The sequence below is a fragment of the Dermatophagoides pteronyssinus genome, unplaced genomic scaffold (genome assembly GCF_027571235.1).
Source record: "Dermatophagoides pteronyssinus isolate colony J.1.1.1.1 unplaced genomic scaffold, Derpt_VIB-CSIC_2022.12 sq0019, whole genome shotgun sequence".
Taxonomy (NCBI): Eukaryota; Metazoa; Arthropoda; class Arachnida; order Sarcoptiformes; family Pyroglyphidae; genus Dermatophagoides; species Dermatophagoides pteronyssinus.
The window spans coordinates 371,909-391,014 of NW_027461543.1; the positions used below are offsets into that span (position 1 = coordinate 371,909).

Genomic DNA, 19,106 nt, shown 5'->3' on the forward strand with positions numbered 1-19,106 from the left:
TTTTCGTCGAATTTATAAAAATAATATCAATAAACCATATGGTCATAATATTGAAGTTCAATGGAAATACTATTCGGCTTTACAATTTTTACGAAAAAATTATGATGAAAATCGATTACCATCATCGCCCGATGATATAATGTTTACGCCACAAACAGCATCAACGAATCGTCCATCGTCGACATCGACAAGGGCAAAATCGAAAAAAAGAAAAAGCATGGATGCGGATCAGGATGATATCTTAACCCAACAAGCCCAAACAACAGCTAAAAATCATACAAAAAGAAAATCCGAACAAATGTTAAAATTCATTGAATCATATGAAGATGTTTGGGAAACATTTTCCATTGAAGAATTGACTGAAATAAAAATGAAAATTTCTGAAGGAATTGTTGAAATTTTAAGAATAAAAGAAAATAAACATGATTGAAATGAACTTTATTTTTTTTTGTATACACAAAAAACATTTTTTTAATGATTAATAAAATTTATAAAATACATGCTGGTGTTATAAATGATGTCTATTAACTTGATTAAAGATGTTGATGATGGTTGGATTTATTACTCATTCCAAAAAAACTGTTCAATCATCGAAAGATTTTTTGAATCATAGAGTAAAAAACGTAGAAAGTTTCACTTCTTGCAGTTGAAAATTTGCCAAAATGTAGATTGTTTTGTGACCCAGGACATTTTATTTTCAAACAGAAATCACTTCTTCGAAGTCTGTTTTCAATATAGAAAATGAACAACGATTGATCCGATGTTGACCGGTTTAAATAAGAAAAAAAAACAATGTTCGAACATTCGAATTCACAACGTGTGATGCGATGTGATATGTTGATTCGAATTCAGCTAACATTTCCTGCTATTTCTACTGAACATGATACAAAATAATGTAAAAATAGTGTTATTTCAAATATGATGGGACCACCATTCTGTTTTCATACCAAGTTCGCAAACATTTTTGGGTCCGTCGTAATATCGGGACCATAGCCTTATGTTTTGCCACTACCATTATTATCATCATCCCTGTCCCCCGATATTCTCTCTGTCTCTCCCACTCTTACATCACTGGAATATACCGGTTGTTGTTTGTTGCTGTTGTTTTTGTTTTTATTATGAAAAAAATAAAAATTGCGCATGACTATTTCGAATGATGATGATGATGGGCGGCATAACAACAACAACAAAAACAAAATAAAAAGTGAAAAAAAATAACAAAACGTAAAACGTTATCGATCAGGTTATTGTCATAATTGATTATATTTTGTCGATCGTTTCATACATTCAAACATGCCACTATGACAAAACATATGATTATCATAAGCATTAAAATGTATGTTTTTTCATTTGAAACTTTTTTCTACGTTTTTCAATTGTGACCACAGTACCTTTGATCAACGATTGATGATGAGCACAAAAAAAAAAAAAAATTCCATGCTGTTTTTTTTTCCATTCGTTTTGGTGTATGTGTGATGACTTTAGTGTTTTTTTTTTCTTTGCTTCTTTTTCTTTTGCCAAAAACAACAACAACCAAACAAAACAACAACAACAACACTATCCTTTCATCTCTTTCATCCAAAAACGAAAGAATCATTCTTTTTTTGGAGGGGGAAGGAATCGTATTCGAGAACCCAAAAAAAATCATTCTTTTGCTATATTCTTCACCAAAAAGAAAAACATTTTGTTTTCCTCGTCAGAAAAATATCAACAACCACTACCATCATCAACAAAAACACCACCACTTTTGAAATATCAACAACAACATTGAGGGGAGAGAGAGAGAGAAAACTCACACTATCCATCCATCTCTATCCGACCTAGTTGTAAACACACCGAGATCTGATCGACAACATTGGATTTTTGTTGTTGTTGTTGTTGTTTTTGTTATTGTTGTTATTTTTCATCATCATCATCATCAACAACAAACAAATATCCAAACAGCATTAAATTGCAAACACTGAATGTTTGCTTTCTTTGAATGAATGAATGAATGAATGGGAGAAAAAGCACACCATCTTTTTTTTGCAGGCTGGCAATCCGCGAGAAAAGAAAACCTCGACAAAATCAACAAACAACAATTATAAATCGAACGTTTTTGGTTTTTGTTCGATCCAAACTTATTTATGATTCGAATTTTTTCATCATCATCATCATCAGTGAATTTTTCGGTTTTGTTTTTCTCGTTTCTTCGATCTTTCTTGGGGTCCAAATCCATTTTGTCTCAAAAAAAAATAAAAATAAAAATTCCGTGGAAAATCATCTTTTTTGTTTGTTTGTTTCTCTGTGCTAATCAACAACAATAATAACAGAAAGAAAAAAATGGAAAAAGCCAGCCATTTTATTTTGTTTTGTTTGTTAAATCAAATTGAATGTGTATGTGTGTGATGATAATGATAAACAAATCAATATCTTTTTCTTATGTATTTTTGATTGATTGATTGATTGGATTATTTCTCTTTCTGTGTTTTTGTTTGTGTGTATGTTGTTTTTGGTGAAATTATTATTATTATTATTGAGAAAAAACTTTATATAATCTATTCCAGAAATCAATGTTCATCCTTAAATAATCGTTTTTTAAAATGGTAAGTTGTTTAAACCAAGAAAAAAAACTTTCCATATCGAATGTTATTATTATATGTATGTAGAGCATATTTATATAGACTTTTTTTGATTAGGAAAGACGCCTGGATTGCTGGCGCCAATCACAAAAATATCAATATGTTTTTGGGATCCCAATGTTGTTTGTTTGTTTATCTCCTTTTTTTTTTTGTTTATAGGTGTGTGTTGTTTTGATGAAATGATTTTCTGTTGTTGTTGTTACCTTTATGTGGTTTTTTTCTTAGGTTTTTTAAAAAAAAATTAATATTATTCGACCGGAATGTTATTATTTTATCTGATGATTTATGGTAGTGGTAAATATGTGGTTAATAACAACAACAACAACAGGAACTAACCGGCATATTTCCTTGGAAACTATGTTTCTATTTCTATGTTTTGTTTTGGTTGATAGAATAAAAAAAAACGGTATTTTCATCCAAAAAAACATACAATACACCCTGTATATATGATATCTCTCTGTCTGTGTGTGTTTGTCTATATGATGGTTTTCATTCTTTCTTTACAATAAAATAGATTACTGGGTGATCATCATTTTTGTCTGATTTGTTTGATGTCAGGATTTTTGTAAGTTTTTTTCCAAGGCAAAACAGAAAAACACATTGTATATCATCATTATCATCATCATTAGCGATTGATGTTTTCATTATTATTTTTCCAATATAGTAAGGGGGTAGTGGTGGATTGTCTATATAGATATACATATATAGGATTCTTACTATTATCAATGCTACTACTATTTATCTTCCATCATTGAATATATTCATTTCCTTCTTCACCACTATCACTACCATTATTTTTTTTTCTGGAATTTCTACCACTACTACTCCTTGTGGATATATATGTGGTGTTTATTATGGCGGCGTTTTTTTCTTTCCTTCTTGAATCCCCCTATCCTCCCCCCAAAAAATGTTGTTGTTTATAAACGACGATAACGTTTTTTTTTGTTGTTTGTTTCATGTCTGGTTATGAAAAAAAGAAGCATGCATTTATAGTAGTGGTGGAATATGAAGAAGATGAAGAAGAAGAAGAGGTAGTTTTGAAAGGCGAGAAATGAAAACAACAACAACAACAAGAAAAAATGAAAACAAAAACAAAAAAAAAAAGTAAACACCAGATCCAAACAATAACAACAACAACAGCGGCCTGCTGCAACAACAACGAATGACGATTTTTCCTCTCTCTCTCTCTTGGTTGTTTTGGTTTGGTTGTTTGTTTTTGTTTAGTTTGGTTTGGAATCCTATAATTTTTGTCCTATTTGTGAGCTGTGTGTTTTTGGTGGTGAATTTTTTTTCTTCTTCTTGATTCTGGAATTTTCAGTTTTGGTTTTCTCAGTTTTTTTTTTGGTTCTGTAATTTTTGTTATTCCCCCCTCCCACCACCGCTCCTAATAAAAACATTGATTCTTGATGTTTTTGTCATCAATATAATAATGGTATGTAATTGATTTACGGTGATTTTTTTTTCTGTTTTTGATTTGTTGGGATTCTGATGATGATTCCTGTGTGAGAGAGAGAAAAATGGAATACAAAATGACGAAATTGTTTTGAATGAAAGATTTCTTTTCAAATTTTGAATTCCATCATCAACAACAACATCATTGTCGTCATCATTTATTTTAACCAGAAAAAAAAACATACATTAGCAATGTGTGAATTGAATTGAATGTTTTTGTGTTTGTGTTTATGATTATGATTCTCACACACACACACACATCGAGAGAAAAACATCTTTTTTTTCCATCTTCTTGGCTTTTTTTTCTGTGGAAAAAAAAATTTTGTTTTTGTTGTTGTTGTTGTTGTTATTTGATGTAAGAAAAGAGAGAGAGAGAAAAAATCATTGCTATCATCATCATTATCAAATGATGTTCAATGCCATCCAATCCAAACATCTTTTTATATTTTGTTTTTTTTGATGGTAATAAATTTTTGTTTTTGTTGTTTTTGGTGGTTAATGATGATGATGATTATGATCCTGTGTTGTGTCTTATGAGATTGAATCCACGTTTTTTTCTGGTTTTTTGTTAATTAATTTTGATTAAAATTTTGATAACGTTATTTATGAATGAATTTTTTTTGTTTATCTTTCCCCCTCCTCTTCCTCTTCATCCTGTCCGTCTTTTTAGATGAATTATGAATCTTCTTTTTTTGGTTTTTTTTGGAAATTCTGACTGAAATTTTTTTTCTTGAAAATTTTGTTTGTGTGGAAAATGATCAACAGAACAACAAAAATGATGGTTTGAAAAAAAAGAATGCCAATTTTGACAAATAATAACAACAACAGCAACCATCATCATTCAATTGAACAACATTCGAATTTTTCAACATTGAATAAATCTATAACCGAAACAGATATGGCTGAAACATCGACAACAACAACGTTTAATAATAATAATAATTCATCAATCAAATATGAATTATCTAATGATAATCATCACCACCAAAATAATGATCGTTCATCACCATTATCATCGATGAAAAATAATAATAATCATTCAACAACAACAACAACAAATATATCAGCATCAGATGCATATGATGCACATGTATTATTATCATTACGTTCAGCACCTGCATCACCATCATCAACACAACCATCAATAAATTGGTCAATGATAAATAGAAATAATCAAAACAATTCAATGAATGATAATGATACAAATAATACCGGTCAAAAATTTATACAATCCAGACAAATACCGATGGCTAAATTAGAAGCACGTGGTTTTGAATATTTGATTCGTGGAAATCGAACAATAATTGGTCGTGATAGTTCACGTGGTAAAGTTGATGTTAATATGGGACATTCAAATTTTATTAGCCGTAGACATTTGGAAATTTATTTTGAATCATCATCATCGAATTTTTTTCTTACCTGTAAAGGTAAAAATGGTGTATTTATTGATGGTATATTTCAACGACGTGGTTCACCACCATATAAACTACCTCCAACGTATGTTATTCTCTTTATTTGATTCGAATGTTTTCTAATTGATGTCATGTTTTTCTCTTAAAAATTTAGCTGTGTATTTCGTTTTCCATCAACCAATATACGGCTAGAATTTCAATCATTAATTGAAAGTAAACATCATCATCATAATCATAATCATCGTCATCATAATATGGAAAAAGATTGTCTAAATGATGATAATCATCATCATCAAAATAATAATAATAAATCAATAATGTTAACATCATCAACGACAACAACAACAAATAGTAATGGTCAATCATCAAAATATTATAGTCCATTAAAAGTAAACATTCCGGAAATAGCAACAAATTTATCAAATAATTCAGATTTTGTTAGTCCAATACCATCACCAACCGGTACAATTAGGTAAATAATTAGTGTTACAAAAAAAAAGTTTTTCGTAAAATTAATTTCTGGGAAATTTTATCTTTTGTTTTTTAGTGCTGCAAATTCATGTCCAGCAAGTCCAAGATCAAATTCAATAAGATTTCGTTTTGGTAATCAACATCATCATCAGAATAATAATAATCAAACATCATCATCATCATCGAATAATAATCAGATACATAAATCTGAAGAATTTCATAAAATGGTTGCATATGCTGCTGCTGCTGCAATGTCTTGTAAACAAGAAGAACAACAACAACAACCATCATCAAATAGTAATAATAGTAGTAATAATCAAGGTGGTAATCAAGAATCATCATCATTTAGTGGTGGTAATGATTTATTGCAACAACAACAACAACAACAGATAAAAAATATTAAAGTATTTCATTTATCACCGGCTACACAACAACAACAACAAACTGGAACAACAACAACTTATCAACAACAACAACAACAATATGCTCAACAACATGGTACACCAATTATAGCAAGTATATCGAATAATTCATCGCATCAAAGTATAATTATTAATCATCATTCGAATGGATCAAATTTTTTAAAACAACAACAACAAAATGGTCAAGCTACAATATTAACAACAACAACAACAACAAATTTAGCTACAAAATCATCATCATCAGTACAACAGAATAATAATAATAATCAAGATAGAAATCAAATAATTCATACACCATCACAATCACCATTACATTATTCAATGATGGATACAAGTAGTGGTGCTGGTAATGGTAATGATGAAGATGGTAAACCACCATATTCATATGCACAATTAATTGTACAAGCAATTGCATCAGCAATAGATAAACAATTAACATTAAGTGGAATTTATACATTCATAACAAAAAATTATCCATATTATCGTACGGCTGAAAAGGGTTGGCAGGTTTGTTTTGTTTAGTTTTATTTGTTTTGGTTGATTATTAATTTTGAATTTTTTGTTTTGTTTCGTTTTGTTTAAAGAATTCAATTCGACATAATCTATCATTGAATCGATATTTTTTAAAAGTACCACGATCACAATCTGAACCGGGAAAAGGTTCATTTTGGCGTATTGATCCATCATCGGAAACCAAATTAATTGAACAGGCATTTAAACGAAGAAGACAACGACCAAATACTTTGGGTGATCAACCATCATCCGGTGGGGGTAGTGGTAGTGGTGGTGGTGGCCGTAATCATCCAAGATCAGCACCAACATCACCATCACATCAAGGTGGCCATTATGTATCCGGTTTAGTTACACCAGATTCTTTATCACGTGAACCAAGTCCATCACCAACACATCAAGAAAATATTGAAAGTGAAATTATATCAACTGGATTTAATGTTGGATCAATAGTAACACCAGCTTATTTAACAATACCTAATACGGAAAATTTTTTAATTAATACAAATAGTAATAATAATAAAATTTATTCAAGTCGTTCAGCACCAGGTAGTCCTGGTTCAATTTCAGGTAAGTTTTTTGTTTAATAAAAAAAAATTCATTTTTAAATGTTTTTTTCCCTCTTCACAGAAGAAAATATCAATAATAATGAACAACAAATAATCATTCAACAACAACAACAACAACCAACATCGACAGTGATAACGACGATGACCAATAATAATAATAACATTGAAACATTTCCTATTCATCAACAATTAACATTAGCTAATGGTACAAAGGTTATTCTGGATCGTTCATCATTATCAACATCATCATTATCATCATCATCATCATTACCATCGACTACGTTTACAGTTGTACAACAACAACAACAACCAACGATAGTATCATCTAATTCAATATCCACATCATCATTATCATCAGCATCATCATCATCGTCATCAACAACAGCAACAACAACATCGGCAAATGCAGCAGCAACAGCTGCTGCAATTGCATTAACAAATTTACAGAATAAATTTGAAATGCATTCAATGCAACAACAACAATCATCGCCTTCTACAACAACAACAACAACGCATAAAATTGTACAACAACCTACGGTTATTGTTCAGGCACCATCAAATAATAATAATCAACCTTTAACTGAATTGAATTTATCACGTGTTGTTATTTGTCAGCCACCGCCGCAATCGCAATCATCAACGACGACGATTACGACCGGTATGAATGTTACAAAATCAACAGCCACAGCCAATGTTAACAGCAACAATAACAATTCTATCTCAAATTCATTATCATCGACAACGACGGCGAAGACATTGGAACAACCAACAACAGCAACAACAACAACTGGAGCAACAAGATCTGCAATTGATTTATTAACAAGTGCAGCATTATTAGCTGTACAACAGAATAATGATGGTAATGGTACAGAATTATCATCATCATCAGTGAATAGTAATAATAATAGTAAACCAATGCCAGTTTTTGTTGTTGTTACATCTTCTGCACAATTACCACCATCATCATCTTCATTATCATCATCATTGGCAACAGCGTCAACAATACCTTCATCATCATTATCATCATCAGCAATAACGGCCATCAAACGAGATTTATCATCATCAACCAATGTTATTGAAAATGATGATGATAATGAAACATCCAATAATAAAAGGATAAAATTGGAAGAAACATCCAATAATAATAATAATTCTAATAGTAATAATGATTGAATCAAACAAAAAAAAAAGACCGAAAATTTTTTTCAAATTCAAATTGCGCCGTATCCATCTTTTACTAAAGAAATCATCATTCATTTTTTTTCTGTTTTTTTTTTTTTTTTTGTTATAATTTTTTTCTTTTCTTTTGTCAATTTTTCATTCATTTACTAATATATAACATGTGTATCGATCATCCCGAATCAATCACCGATCGATAATCGATTAGTGATTGATTCGAAGTTTGTGTGTGTGTGTGTGTGGTTTGTGTTTTTTTTTCTCTGTTATTTTTTATTGATTGATAATCCATATATAATGAAATGATTAGCATCTTCTTTTTTTTTCTATTATTATTATTATTATTTTTAAAAAAATGAAAATTACAAAACATAAAAAACATATAAAACATATAATTATTATTATATTTGATTATTATTATTATAATTATTATTATTGAAGATAACCCATTACACACACATTTAATTAACTAATTTGTAATTTGGATTTGTAAAAAACTACTTTTTTTTATTTTTTTCCCCTTTTTTTTTGGAATTATGCACATATATAAAAAATGATGATTGATGACTGATTGATTGATTGATTGATTATTTCTATCTAAAATTATTGATGAAAATTTTCTTTGATTTTTCCCATTGGGAAATTGTTTGAAAATTACAAAAAAAACAAAAATCTTAACATCAATAATTAACACAGCAGTACGGTACATCATTCATTCATTCATTTTGTTGTTGAATAATTCTTGTTTTTTTTTCACTGGATTTGAATTCAAGGGAAAAATATCATTATCATACATACATACATAGCATCATCTTTTTTTTGAATTTCTTTTTTTTTGTTTGTTTTTTTTCTTATTTTTGTTTTACACTTACAAACACACACACTATACTACAGAAAAAAATAATCCCAAAATTAATTAAAAATCGATATTTTTTTCATTTTTTTCATCATTTCATTTCATTTTTGTTCCAAAATTGACAAATTTCGATATTTGATTGAAATAAATAATAAATAAAAATATATTTTAAGAATGAAAAAAAAATTGGTTTTTTTGAAATGTTTTTTTTTCAAAGTAAAATGAGGTCAAAGGTAAACTGAATGTTTTTTTTTCCTTTTGATTTGAATGTTTTTTTTTCTTCAAGAAATAAAGGTCAATAGCATCGATAACGGGTCGGGTTTTTTTTTGTTGTTGGTCAGAATAGGAAAAAAACTGGTTTTTTTTTCGCCTTTTCAAAATCATCATGATCATCATCGGAAACGTAAACAGGTAAAAAGCAATCGATAGGGTTACCCTGATCTTATCGATCAAGTTTTTTTTTATTTGAGAAAAAAAAATCTTACCCTTAATCAATCAATCGATCGATCGATCGATCGATCGTTATCGATCACTCATTCAAGATTCATTCGATTTTGATCTTTTCTTTTCACAGCCATAGATAGTTTGATTCTGGAAAACAATGAAAATGTTCACCGTATTTACATTGATAATAATATCGATGGTTATGATAATTCATTGTGATAATCCACTCGAACCAACTGTTATTGATGAATTTGATTCAAAATCAATAAATATTAATGATGATTTTGATTATATGAATGAATTTGTTGATGCAAATCAAATGCTTAGCGATTTGGATCAACTTTTGAATCAAATTATTCAACAAAAACAACAGCAACAACGTGAAAAACATGAAGAAAATCCATCATCAATGTTAATGGCAAAAAATATGGAACATGTTCGTTATAAGGATAATAGTCCTATACGATCATCATCCGCATCCGTAACATCCGTGGCAAAAAACAACATCAAAGATGATAATAACATTGGGCAATTATTGAACAACCTGAATGATTTGGATAAAAAATTACAGGTAAGTTTTGAAAATTGAGAAAAATTCTTTGATTGAAATTTTTTCTAAATTCCCTGGCAGTCAACATTTCATGATCTACAACAACGGCGACGTTATGTTCTGGGCGCCATGATACGCCAGATGCAATATACTGTACGTCGTATACGGATGAATGTCACCAGGATGCAACAACAATTACAATCGGTTGATGTGGTTGTTACACAGATGCCATTATTACCAAGACCAATATTAACCCTACCATCACCACAACCACAATCATCATCATCGGCAATGAATCAATCAACACCAGCGCCACCTGAATTTACTGTAAAACAAATGCAAATTAATAAAGAATTAATTAAAGAAATTGAAGATCGTTTATCGATGACATCGAAAAAAATTAATGATATTGTTGTACGATTAAATCAAAGTTTAATGGCGAATATTGATAATGCTGTTGCTGGTGCTCCTGATATTGGAGTTGGTGGTGTTAACAGAAACAAAATTATGAATGAAAAACAATTAGCAAAAATTAACCCTTTACAAACATTGAATACGATTATTCGAAAGACAGCATTTCAACCACAACAACAACAACAAAATTGAATATTCCTTTTTTTGAAATTTTAAAATTTTAAAAATATTAAAGATTCTTGATTGAATTTTGAAATTTGAAAAACTAGGTTTTTTAAATTTTTTTTTTTTGCTAAAATCAGAGCAATTTTTTTCAAAAAGAAAACCGGAACCAAGTGTTTTTCCATCGAATGATGTTGGTGTTTGAGTGTTGAACCTGTTCTTCTTCTCTGTGCAGGGATATTCAGAGATTCAAATTTCATATCCTAATTTCTTTTTTAATTTACAATATTCAAATTTATCCAGGTAATTTTTTTTCTGGCTATTTTGACAGAAATAGGTCATGTCAAAATTCGACAGGTTTATTATCCTTGATAAACCAAAAAAAAAAATTGATCAAGATAAGATTTTTATATGATGAAAAAATTGAGAACAAGCAGGAACCATCCTCGTCATTTTGAATTTAATTTTTTTTCGTTTGAATTTAAAACGAAAAACTTCTTATCAAGGAAGGTCAACATCAATTTGATGCGGGATGACCCGAACCATCATCATCATCATCAGCAGCATCGTTGAATAAAAAAAGAGAAACAAGAAAAGATAAGCCGATTAAGTTAGTGAGAGAGAGAGAGAAAAAAAGGTCATGGTCAACCAACCAACCAACCAACTTTGATATTTCGACCCACAATAAATTCAAAAGTTAAAGTATAGGTGCAACCAAAGAAAGAAAACCAGGAAAACAACTTCTAAGATTTATGGATTTGATAACCAAACCGAAGAAAATATTATGTAACGGTGCTATTTGATGGCCATTCTTCATATAAAAAGCAAATGAATTTTTAAACATTTTCGATTGATTCTTTCTGAAAACTAAACTGTATTTCTTTTTTGTTTGAATTTGAAAAACTTTTTTTACCTGTTTATTTCTTCATTTGATTTGATTACGAAAAAAAAAATGAAATTTTTCATTTACGTTTGTTGTTTATCGTTGTTTGTTGTCAGTAGTTTTGGTAGGTGATGTTTGATAATTTTGTTTTTTTTTAATTTTTTAAAATTTTTTTGTTTACAAAATCGAAGCTGCACCTGCTCCAGAATCATCATCGCCGGAAGAGCAACCAAAACCACCGCAGGAGCCACAACCGGTAGAAATTGCCGTATCGAATGAAGAAAGAATATCGAGTAGAAATAGCAGTGGTCAAGATGCATCATCCGCCGCTATTCGAATTCCAGTTGATAATGCTAATAAATTATTATATGATTTAGATGCCCAAGTACGACAATTATTCGATGATACAACAATGATACCGATGAAAGAAGAAAAAAGTGATGATAATGGTGAAATGATGATTGATGATGTACAAAGTTATAGTGCTGCTGCTGCTAATCGTGAATTGGATTTATTTCCAAGACAAACTGAATCGAATGCACAACAAGCATCATTATTATTGCAGTTGGAAAATTTAGAAAAACGTTTATTGGTAAGTTTAGCATCTTTGATTTGATTGATGATTTTTGATTTCTAATTTGATTTTAGGCAACAATCAATGAATTACAAACAAGACGTCGTTATTTTTCATCAACAATGTTACGACAAATGTATAATTCTGTTCATAGAATTCGTGTAAATATTAGCCGTATACAGAATCAATTTTCCGCACCACAATCACAATCACAATCAAGTGGTGGAATGGGTGGTACACGTCCAGGACAATCTGGTATGATGCAAAATCTTCAACAACGTGTTACTGATTTACAAAAAGCAGTAAATGATATTATTAATCGTGTAACAAGTACATTTCAACCAAATGCATCGAAACCAACAACCGGTGGTGGTAGTGGACATCATCATCAATTAATGCAGCAGTAAAATTTTTCGTTAAGAAAAGAAATTTATTTATTTATTTTACACACAAAAAATGATCCACAAAAAGAAAATTTTTTTAACCCTTTTTTTCTAATTTATTTATTTTCAATCAAAATCAAATCCAACTCAAATCTCGAATCTGTATAAAAACAAAACAACAAGAAAAAACGATGAAATGAAATTTTTTTTGCAATGAAGAATGATCTTTATTTTAATAATAATATTTTTTTATAATTCAAATCTATGAATTTTGCTTGAAATTGATTGATCAATCAAGTACTGTGCGTGTGTGTGTGTGTGTGTGTGTGTGTTCTATTTATATTTACACAATTTCATTTGGTCTATTTACAGAAAAAAAAAGATTATAATTGATTTGAGTGTGTGTGTTTGTGTGTATGTGAAAAAATATTTGAATTTGAATGGCACACAATTAGTATTTTAAAAATATATTCCTTAAATGATACTAAATATAGGAATAGATACATTACGTAACATTTCATTTGCTAAAACAACACCATCAGTTTCAATCATACGAATAATTGGATCAAACATACTTGTATCTGTTAACATTGAATTAATTAACATACTTAATGCTGAACTAAAATTACCTAAACCACGTATTAATACAGTTATTTGACCTGGTTTCCATACTTTTAATTTATCAACACGTTGTTGTACTTGTGGTTCTTCTTCTTCTTCATCACTACTACCACCATTATCTTGTATATCAAATTCATCATCTTCATTTTCAGGTGGTGAAAGTTGTGTTATCTGTAATTGTGCTTTAGCTTTTTTTAATTGTGCTTCAAGATCACCATCAAATAATAGACGCCAATCTTGTATAACACGATATTTATAATGTATACGTGCATCTTCAATACCAACAGTTAAACCTAATGAAATTGTATCATTTTGACATAATACCCATGCTGGTTTTTTTCGTTCAAATGTATAGGCACGTGTTACACCACCACTATGTAAAAATATTTGTAAATTATATTCTTCCAATTCGATTGTTGCATTCGGTAGCTGTTTTAAAAATAGAAAATTATTATTATCAGTGATACATTCAGATAGAAAAATGTCGAAAATACCTACCCCAAATGGTTCCATAACACGAACTAATCGTTTTAAAAAACGAAATAAACTATCAACATATTCATCTAATTCTTCACCAGGTTCACATGGTACTTGACGTTTATTTCGTCGTCGTCCTGAAATTGATTCATGATTCATACGTGATTCCATCATCCATAATTGTCCATCATCATCATGATCATCTTTCGATGATGATTGTGGTTGTTGTTGTTGTTCATCCGAAAGGCTAAAATCCGAAGGTCTTAGATTCCAGGTACCAGTTTCATGAATACCCAAATGATCAATCATAATTGTTTCAAATTTATCATCAACTTCATTGATTACTTTTTTCATTAAATTTGATGCAATCAATTTACTTATATCGATTGTTGGTGATGATGATGATAATGGTGATGAATGATGTTCACCATGTTCATTATTAATAAATGTAACCATTTGTGAATCATAATAATTATAATGTGAACGCATACCAAAACCAGCAATTTCTAAATGATCATCATTACGAATAGCAGCAATTTTACCGGCAAATACAGTACGCCAACCATAAATTGTATATGTTAAACGTCCTTTATCTGAATATGTTTCCATTCGTTTTGATTTGAATGCAAAACCATTAACCTTATAAAACATTGTCAAACGAATGTTTGGCATTCGAAGTAATGCTGAAATTTTTTTCGATTTTGTATTTGCTGCTAAATCCGAAACGGTAAATTGATTAATACCGGAAATTTTTATCATATCAATCGATACATTTAGTTTATATTCCGGCAGATGAATAGGCATATTGAATGTTTCCAATAAAATTAATTCATCATTGATTGGTGCACTACCATTCAATTGTTGTGAATTAAATGTAAGCTGTTCAAGTGATAAAAATTCTTTTAATCGTTGCAATTTATTCTGTATGATTGATGTAACCATTGTTTGATTGAATGCTTTATCTATATATATTTGAATGAAATTATTAAATCAATAGGAAAAATTTCCTATAAAATCTTACCATTCTGTAATGGTACATATGATGATGATGATGCTTGATCTTTGAAAAATTTCTGTGCATCCGTACCAAAATCAAATTTTATTTTGATTTTGGAAAAATTTGCCGGATGTAATATGATTGTTTCACTGTTGCCATCGTCATCACCACCACCATTATCATTATTTTTAAATGTAGAAGGCGAAACAAATAATAATTGTAGAAAAAATAATAACATAAATGTTATTAGAAATAAAATTGATTGCTTATTTGATGATGATGAATAAAACTTTTTATTGGCCATTTTGTGTTTCATTTTCAATTGAGTAAAAATTTTGAACCAAACCAAAAAAAACTTTAAGAATTCGATCGAAAACACAACAACCAATCGACCGACCACACTGAATCAAAACTGATAATTTTTGAATTTGTTTCAAGTTGTTGTTGTCGTTATTTATTCGACCAAAATTTTGGTTTAGTAGTCGTTGTAGATTTCAAATGGAACAAGATAGATGTTTGCACGATGATGATTGAAGAGACACACACACGTACAAAATAAATCAAGATAAAAAAAGATGAATGTTTTTTTTTCGAGAAAAATCTTCTTTCTTTCTTTTTTGTTGTTGTAAACTGCTAGGTCCTAGAGTTTTTTCTTCATCTTCATTTTCAAATGCAAATCACCGCCTCCATCCAAAAAGATGAAATATTTGATGAAAACACATCACACATAAGAGAAAGTTGGAAATGATCCTAATTAATCGATCGATCGATCGATCGATCGATTGATTGATGATTGTTGTTGTTGTATAACACACAGGTTGTTGTCGTTTGTTTGTTTGACCATTCCCATTTTTTTGTTGATGATAATTGAGTGAAGAGAGAAAAAAAAGGTCAACGTAACACACAGAACAAACAAAAAAATCAAACAAAGATGGTGTATTTTTGGGTTTGGTTTCATCATCCAGAAAAAACTTTCACTTCGAAGTCAAAATAAGAACCTGATCCAGAAAATTTGCCAAAAATAGTTTCTCTTTTCGATTGTGAAAAAAAGTTTCGCTTTCGTTTCTTCCATTCGGTTGGTCGATCGGTGGTAGGTTCCAATCGAATGATGAGATCAAGAAAATTATCAGTTTTTCTCTTTTCCAAATGATTCTCATGACTTTAAAGTTTAAATTTTGATAAAAACTGTAAGAAAATTAGAAAACATTTTAGACATAACATTTGTTTGTTTTTTAAACAAAACAATAAAAATTATATAAATACCTTTTGGGTTTTTTCAATGGTTTTCTCATCATCATTATCATTCAAAATTGTTTGCTTATTTTTTGCAGTGATTTTCAGTATCTAAATTTAGAATCATTTTTCAAATGAAAATTGAGAAAAGGGGGATGGAAAAGACAATAATTTCGTTCGTTCATTCAAATCGAAAAACGATTTGATTTGAATTGGAATCGATTTGAATGACAAATGAAAATATACTCGATGAACTTGTTGATGATGGCCAAATATCTATGCATGAATAGACCTTTGACCTAGATACATTTTGTTTTGTTTTGTTTTTTTCAAAATCATTAAAAAACAAAAAGTTTTCGAAAAAACAACAAAATTTTGAGATTCAAAAAAAATTGAATTTCCCGATTTGTTCGGTACAATTTTTTTAAAAAATAAACAATTTCGTTATCTTCATCTTGATCATCATCATCATTTGAATTCAAAGTTTATTGATGAAATAAAAAGTAAAAGTAAAAGTGTTATAAATAAAAAAAACCAAAATCCGATTATCGGTTGTAATTCGAATGTTTTTTTTTTTTGGTTGGTCGGATGTTTCTATTTCCACACATTTTGTCTGTGTTTCTCACTGAGTGTGTTTGAAATGTAAATAGTCGGCTGATGGTTTTGACGTTCGAAATTTAATTTTTTTCCTTTTTCCCCATTTTTTTTCTTTGATTTTTGATTTTTGATTTATGAATGATGATCCAAATGAAATGTTTTTTATAATTCGGTCTGGTTCAACATTATCATCATCATCATCATCATCGGTTTTGATTTATCGTGTCGTCGACCGATCATCAGATCCGAATGTTTTCCGATAAACGTCCGACTTTTTTTCCTTATTTATTCGGGTAAATTTTTTTTTTTTTGGTTTAAAATAGAGGAAAAATAAAGTCATAAATAGTAATAGATTCATTCTTGGTTTATAAATAGATTTGTTTATCGTTGGTTTTGGTTTACCAAAAATGGTCATCATCGTTGTCTGATCGGACAATTAACTTCGAAATGAATAAATAAAGATCGAAAGATAAACGAAGAACGAAACCAATCAACAAAATGCCAATTATCAATCATGATAATTATCGATTTGATTCGATTCGAATTTTGGTAATTTCCAAGAAAAAAAAAATCAAAATCAAAAAAATTCCATACGTCCTATATGAACAAGAATGAAACAAAAACAAAACGGGCGAGTTTTCAATGAAATTTTCTTTTTCTTTTTTGGATGTTTATTTTGTTCTGTTATTTTTTTTTCTTTTTGGCCATATCTTCCATTGTAATTTGTAATGTGATGATGTATTTCGTGGTCATCGTCGTCGTCGATGTTATTGTTTCTTGTAAAGTTTTCATCGCCCCCCTCACTTTTTAAACGATTTTTTCGGATTCTGATTAACCTAACCTGAAACATCTGACCGAAAACAACAACAACAACAACAGAAAAACATCCAACAATGATCCATTGCCATATGAAATTTGCATTTTTCTAAAAAAAATAGAAAATTTAATTAAATTAATTAGTCATTTTCATAAAAATCGCCAAAAAAACAAAACGAAAAAGAATCATCAACAACATTTCTTTCATGTTCTGTGATTTTTTCGTTGTTCAAATTCACAAAGATCATTATTCTTGATGATAATAATCAAAACAAACAAGCATTAAACACGATGGGATCAACATTTTCAAAACGTTTACAATCATTGATTGAATCATTACCATTTTTTCAAACATTACATATAACAATGGTCGGTCTTGATTCAGCAGGTAAAACTACTGCATTATATCGTTTAAAATTTGGCCAATATATTAATACATTGCCAACAATTGGTTTCAATTGTGAAAAGATTAAATTTGATTTTCGTAAATCCAAGGTTTGTATCATCCAAATCAATGACATTTTTGATTTTTAAAATTTTCTGATTTTTGACTTTTTTCAATGTTTTTTCTTTTTCTATTTAAAAAAAGAAATTACATTATTTTCAGGGTGTTTCCTTCACAATATGGGATATTGGTGGCCAAGATAAATTACGACCATTATGGATACCATATACACGTTGTACAGATGGTATTATATTTATGGTCGATTCAGTTGATGATGATCGTTTTGAAGAGGCACGTATTGAATTAATGCGTACATTAAAATTTCCACAAAATGCACAAGTACCTGTATTAATATTTGCTAATAAACATGATCTACCAAATTCAAAAACACCGGATGAAATTACACAAGCATTAGGTTTGAATGATTTGAATGGTAAACATTTATGGCATATACAATCTTGTTGTTCAATAACGGGTGATGATTTGGAAGATGGTTTGGAACATCTTTATGAAATGATTTTGGAACGTAGACGTATGCAAAAATTACAACCAAATAATCAATTTCATAATCTTCATTCGAATCATAATCATGGTAAACGAAAAAGATAGGAAATGTTTATGATTTTTGACGTTGTCGTCGTTGTTGAATTGCCAAAATATATATATTTCCCATTTGAAATTATCGAAATTTATTGAAATTTTGCCACAAAAATTTAAGCTAAACACTTTTTATATACTTTTTATTTATCAACATTTTTCTTTCTTTTTTTTTTATTTGGTGAGAAGGAAAAACTAATCTTAATGGGACGCGGTTGCATTTTTCAGGGTTGATTTCTTTGTAAATTTTTTTTAAATCTTTCTGGAACGAAAAACAATACACTCAGACATACACACATTTCAGAATATTATCAGAATTTTTTATTTGTAAAATATTGTAAAACGACTATAACAAATCGAGAAAAAAAATATATAATTTAAAGACATAATTTTTCATTTGTAAAATATTTTTTTTTTTTTTGAA

The 19,106-nt window shown here is 29.3% G+C and overlaps 5 protein-coding genes across 5 annotated transcripts; 4 read left to right on the forward strand and 1 right to left on the reverse strand.

The window, feature by feature from the left end:
* Positions 1–2,465: 2,465 nt before the first annotated feature.
* LOC113788544 (uncharacterized) lies at positions 2,466–9,208 on the forward strand. Its single transcript, XM_075822709.1, has 6 exons — positions 2,466–2,585; positions 4,744–5,570; positions 5,640–5,957; positions 6,033–6,885; positions 6,963–7,458; positions 7,519–9,208. Exons 2-6 carry the CDS (start codon positions 4,870–4,872, stop codon positions 8,628–8,630), a joined length of 3,480 nt encoding a protein of 1,159 aa, XP_075678824.1. The 5' UTR covers positions 2,466–2,585; positions 4,744–4,869; the 3' UTR covers positions 8,631–9,208.
* Positions 9,209–9,973: 765 nt separating this feature from the next.
* Positions 9,974–11,110, forward strand: LOC113788556 (uncharacterized). The gene is made up of 2 exons (XM_027338016.2): positions 9,974–10,504; positions 10,565–11,110. Exons 1-2 carry the CDS (start codon positions 10,091–10,093, stop codon positions 11,087–11,089), a joined length of 939 nt encoding a protein of 312 aa, XP_027193817.2. The 5' UTR covers positions 9,974–10,090; the 3' UTR covers positions 11,090–11,110.
* A 790-nt stretch (positions 11,111–11,900) lies between these two features.
* LOC113788543 (uncharacterized) lies at positions 11,901–13,160 on the forward strand. Its single transcript, XM_027338002.2, has 3 exons — positions 11,901–12,066; positions 12,134–12,534; positions 12,591–13,160. The coding sequence occupies exons 1-3, from the start codon at positions 12,012–12,014 to the stop codon at positions 12,921–12,923; spliced, it is 789 nt and encodes a 262-aa protein (XP_027193803.1). The 5' UTR covers positions 11,901–12,011; the 3' UTR covers positions 12,924–13,160.
* LOC113788541 (uncharacterized) lies at positions 13,126–16,598 on the reverse strand. The gene is made up of 4 exons (XM_075822722.1): positions 16,258–16,598; positions 15,019–16,179; positions 14,019–14,959; positions 13,126–13,949 (listed from the first exon to the last, which is right to left on the reverse strand). Exons 2-4 carry the CDS (start codon positions 15,308–15,310, stop codon positions 13,374–13,376), a joined length of 1,809 nt encoding a protein of 602 aa, XP_075678837.1. The 5' UTR covers positions 15,311–16,179; positions 16,258–16,598; the 3' UTR covers positions 13,126–13,373.
* Positions 16,599–17,414: 816 nt separating this feature from the next.
* Positions 17,415–19,071, forward strand: LOC113790111 (ADP-ribosylation factor-like protein 4C). The gene is made up of 2 exons (XM_027339733.2): positions 17,415–18,135; positions 18,230–19,071. Exons 1-2 carry the CDS (start codon positions 17,932–17,934, stop codon positions 18,692–18,694), a joined length of 669 nt encoding a protein of 222 aa, XP_027195534.2. The 5' UTR covers positions 17,415–17,931; the 3' UTR covers positions 18,695–19,071.
* The last annotated feature ends 35 nt before the right edge of the window (positions 19,072–19,106 follow it).